We start from the raw sequence: 5,124 nt of genomic DNA on the forward strand, positions 1-5,124 counted from the left end.
ACCCCCCCCCTCCCCCACAGGTGTTCCGAGAACCACGGCGGAGTGGTCTAGCAGACCAGGTGTTGGCGGACTATGCCGAGTGTATCAAGGTGAGTTTGTCGGCCTTGTTTTGTTTTTGTCATACTGCTTTGTTTTTGTCACTTTATGTTGATTTGGGTTTTTTGTCATATAATGATATTGCTTTGATTTTGTTGTCACATTCATAAAAGTGCTTTGTTTTTGTACCATTCATAGATCTAGTAGTATTTCTTTGTTTTTGTTATATTGTTTTGTTTTTGTTATATTGTTTTGTTTTATTGCTTTGTTTTTGTTATATTGTTTTGTTTTATTGCTTTGTTTTTGTTATATTGTTTTGTTTTATTGCTTTGATTTTGTCACCCATTTTGTTTTTGTTGCATTGCTTTGTTTTTGTCTTAAATTGCTTTGTTTTTTGTCCAATTCATAAAATTGCTTTGTTTTTTTGTCATATTGCTTTGTTCTTGTCGTTATATTGCTTTTTTTTTGTTACATTCATAGTCTCACTGCTTTGTTTTTTGTCATACTGCTTTGTTTTTGTCACATTCGTAGTGTATCTGACAATGTAGACACATAACCTCGTCCTGTTTATCCGACAGCGCTGCAGTTCCTGGCCTGGCTCACTGACAGGGGCCCTCTTGCTGTGTGTGGTCGGGGGCAAGATGAGTGAGGGAATCAACTTCTCTGATGATCTGGGCAGGTGTGTGTGTGTGTGTGTGTTTGTGTGTGTGTGTGCGGTCGAGGGGCAAGATGAGTGAGGGAATCAACTTTTCTGATGATCTGGGCAGGTGTGTGTTTGTGTGTGTGTGTGTGGTCGGAGGCAAGATGAGTGAGGGAATCAACTTCTCGGATGATCTGGGCAGGTGTGTGTGTGTGTGTGTGTGTGTGTGTGTGTGTGTGTGTGTGTGTGTGTGTGTGTTGTTGGGGGCAAGATTAAATAATTAATGCATAGCTAATGTACTGAAGTTTGCCTTGTCCGCAAATAGCCCCAATTTGCATTTGAAAGGATGTACAATACGAACATGCAGAGACAGTTTAGTGCTTTCTCACACTTACATAAATTTCATGTCCCTGACCTTTGTTACTCATGATCCTGACCTCCATGAACCATGACCCTGACTTTAATAAACCATGAACGACCCTGACCTCTAACCCCCAATATTGACCTCCATGAACCATAAATGAATTACCCTGACCTCTGTATCCCACAATCCTGACCTCCATGAACCATGAATGACCCCTGACCTCTGTGACCCAGGTGTGTGGTGATGGTAGGACTGCCGTACCCCAACATACAGTCTCCTGAGCTCAAGGAGAAAATGAGTTATCTCAACGCCAACTTTGTAAGTGTTGAACTTTCCTCTCTGCTCGAGAGGTGTGTGTGCATGCGTGTGTGTATGTGTGCATATGAAAGTGAGTGAGAGAGAGACTGAGACGGAGAGAGAGAGAATCACTGCAGGTTTTGTCATTTTGAATGTGTAAGACAGCTACTGAATTATAATGTGAGTGGCACAATGAAATATTTTTCGCAATCCACGAATAAAGATATCGACTGAAAATCGACACTGGGATCAAATTTGTAGATTAACAACCAATGCCATTTTCTTCAAGTCTAATACCGTTTTGGTACGTTTTAAAATTATTTCATACAATAAATTGTACAAACTAAGCCTCTATAAATCGCGCTCATATGACTTTATGCAGTTGCGAGTGCAGTAAAACACTTACCAAAAAAAACAAAAAACCTATGACTTTCACATAGCCATTTCCTTAGGGCCTATATCCAAGAGGTTACTCATTTTGTCAACTCACCTGACATATATGTATACAGTATAACACGGATAGGTCGAACGCAGAAGACTCAAAATCACGCATTGGTTGAACTGTGCGTATTATGTTTTGTCATCATTTCATACAAATAGATTGTTCACACTGAACCTATGAATTTCCCATAGCTATTTCCATAGAGGCAAAATCCGAGAAGTAGCTCGTTTGGTCAGCGCACCTGACAAAATACTGACGTATATATATTGAACGGTGTACATGTACACAGTTTCTGCTCTCTCCCCCAGCCTCGTGACCCGGCCGGCAGACAGGCAGGTCAAGTCCACTACGAGAACTTGTGTATGAAAGCCGTCAACCAGTCCATAGGTAACTCGCGCTTTCTTTGTCTCTTATCTATTCCCCTCTACCTACTCTTCTTGGTCCAGTAGTTAGGCTACTAATACTGACAATGTCACCATCATTATAGTTTAGTATGAGACTTTGTGCGAACGTAACTACTCCATGTACATGTACTATCACCAGTTGCTGTAACACTTGGGTGTGTAATTTGTAATTTACCAATACGTTATAAAAATGAATAACATATTTTATTTATGTATTTCAATTTTCATTTATTTATAAAATTTATATTTAAAACATTCTCCTATGTGTTTACTCTATTAAGACTAACAGCTAATGTCAAATTCCAAAAACTGCTGCACATTTTGTTGGAACTACTAAACACAAAAGCTCGAGGGTTAAAAAAAATTTATTAAAAAAACAAAAAACCTCATGCTTTCTCAATCTTACACGGTGTTCTTATATATAGACACAAGGTTTGTCATTACGTGTACATGTATTTTGTCGTGATGTGTGGAGTTAGGTGCTCATCAATTTTTGGGCAAATATAGAGAATTATTGGGATCTTGATTAAATCTTGTTCATTCGTTTTGCTTTAGATTTTTTGTTTTAATACCCATCTATCTTGAATAGTGCTCTTCATGAGTTGCAAAGACTTGGTTTTTTATCATATACAACTTGACTTTTTTTTTGGTTTTTCATTTTTCCTACTCTACTCAATTTTTCAGGAGTTCTTGATCTTCTTTGTCTTGGGTGAAAGGAGAATGATAAGATACAGTAGATTCTTTATGACTGATTAGTGTTTGACTGCCATGCACCAATATTGGAAAGTAATGTTGAGTCTTACACTGAGTAGTTGTGATTAGCTATTATTTCACAATTTCACTTCAAAGTTGTCTGATAATGTGAAACCAAATGTTTTTGGAGAGCAGCTCTGAATCTATCTTTACTAAGAACTCTAGAACAATAATCATGAGCGATATTTCTCAGAAAGTTTTGTGGTTTTGTGCAGGCCGTGCCATCCGTCACCGTGAAGACTATGCCGCCATCTTGCTCTTGGATCAGCGCTACCTCAAAGTCAACGTGAGCTCCAAACTGCCCACCTGGATCAGTCAGCACCTGAAGCGAGCCGAGAAGTTCGCCACTCTAATGCAAGCCGTGCCTAAGGTACCGTACAGGGATGTAGACAGGTTTGGAAAAAAAAGCTGGAAAATATATGGTGCGCACGCACACTGACTGAAATAAGAATACAGTACAGTGAGACTAAATTATGTTTCTTTCTTTCCCTCTATTACAACAAATAATCTCTATTAATATGTATTGTTTATAGTATTTTGTTTAAAGCTGGGGTCCAAATGGCAAGTCGGCTGGAAAAAACGGAAAAAGCCGGAAGACTCACATCCCTGACCGTAATGGACACGAGTTAGAGTGGCTGTACCATCACTCTTGACTCTTACCTTTTCTACCTCACGTAACGGCGGTGGCCTAGTGGTTAGGCTCTTGGACTCGCTGCCGTAAGGTCATGGGTTTGAATCCCATGACGGGCCCAACTTTGTTTCCTTGGTTAAGGCACTTTACACGAATTTTCCTCATTTCACCCAAGCGAGAATTTGTACCCAGCTATAGACAGCGAAAGATCTTTTCAGCTTGTTAATGTTTGAGCGCTTAATCTGCTACTTACTTAACTTACACTGTGTGCTTCCCGGGAAGACGAGAATGTTTCGGAGTGTTATGGGGTCTGCTGAGGTAATAATATTGTGTAAAACTCATAGAGCTTGCTGTTGAGAGGGGGTATGCACTTTATAAATGCATTATTATTTTTTTTTAAACTTCAGAATATCTCTCTGACTCTCTCAGATAGACATATAGATAGCTTACTCATTTTAAATTTCAGTTCGTTATCTGACATCCTCCTCCTCCCATGTTCTTGACATTACATAATGACACCTTCCAACCACCCATTCAGCATGATGAAGCCACATGATGCAACATACACATGATGTTAACAAATCCGTACAAACTTGTAGCATAGTTTGATGTGATCATCATCATCATCAATGCCTTTCACCCCTGGCAGGGTATAGGCCACATACAAGCTCCTTCCATTTATCTCTGTCCTGGGCCATCCTTACCAGCTCGTTCCAAGTGAACTTCATTTCACTCTCATGTCCCTTTCCACGCATCTCCGCATCTCCTCCTTGTTTCCCGTGGCCTACCCCTGCCTCGTGCTCCTTGTGGGTTCCACTGCAGTGACTGTCTTGTGATGTTTCTGCTGGGCTCTCTTAAGGTGTGTCCCATCCATCGCCACTTTCTTTATCCTATTTCTACTTCTTCTATATATCCTTTTGTCCTGTCCTTTCCCACATCTCTTCATTTCTTATTCTATCCTGCCACTTAATTCTTAGTTTGATGTGATGCAATAACAATGTTTCTTTTCTCCACCCAGTTTTTCTCTAGTCACAAGGGAAAATCTTGAGCTGTCTTCTCGTCATTGGCTGAACTAGAAATGTGCTGGGCTGGTCTCAATGACATCACTGGCTGAACTGTGCGGGTCTCGATCAATGACATCACTGGCTGAACTGTGCGGGTCTAAATGACATCACTGGCTGAACTGTGCTGGTCTCAATGACGTCACTGGCTGAACTGTGCGGGTCTCGATCAATGACGTCACTGGCGGAACTGTGCTGGTCTCAATGACGTCACTGGCTGAACTGTGCGGGTCTCAATGACATCACTGGCTGAACTGTGCGGGTCTCAATGACGTCACTGGCTGAACTGTGCGGGTCTCGATCAATGACGTCACTGGCTGAACTGTGTGAGTGCCTCCAGAGTCTGAGTGGGACACAAACCTCACACTTGTGGAGAGAGAGAGAGACAGTCGGTGTTTAGAGAGAGATAGTAGGTGCGTTTGGAGACAGGCAGACAGACAGTAGGTGTGTTTGGAGAGAGAGAGAGAGACAGTGGGTGTGTTTGGAGAGAGAGAGA

At 41.1% G+C, this 5,124-nt stretch overlaps 1 protein-coding gene across 1 annotated transcript; it reads left to right on the forward strand.

The window, feature by feature from the left end:
* Nucleotides 1-20: 20 nt before the first annotated feature.
* On the forward strand, nt 21-5,124 carry LOC101850382 (ATP-dependent DNA helicase DDX11; the record flags this gene model as incomplete). Its single annotated transcript, XM_013090212.2, is given in 6 exon segments — nt 21-89; nt 615-715; nt 1,274-1,358; nt 2,088-2,166; nt 3,152-3,306; nt 4,586-5,124. Coding segments are annotated over 6 exon segments (519 nt in total), but the record flags the coding sequence as incomplete, so codon positions are not given.

The sequence above is a fragment of the Aplysia californica genome, unplaced genomic scaffold, assembly GCF_000002075.1.
Source record: "Aplysia californica isolate F4 #8 unplaced genomic scaffold, AplCal3.0 scaffold01178, whole genome shotgun sequence".
In the NCBI taxonomy this organism is placed as follows: Eukaryota; Metazoa; Mollusca; class Gastropoda; order Aplysiida; family Aplysiidae; genus Aplysia; species Aplysia californica.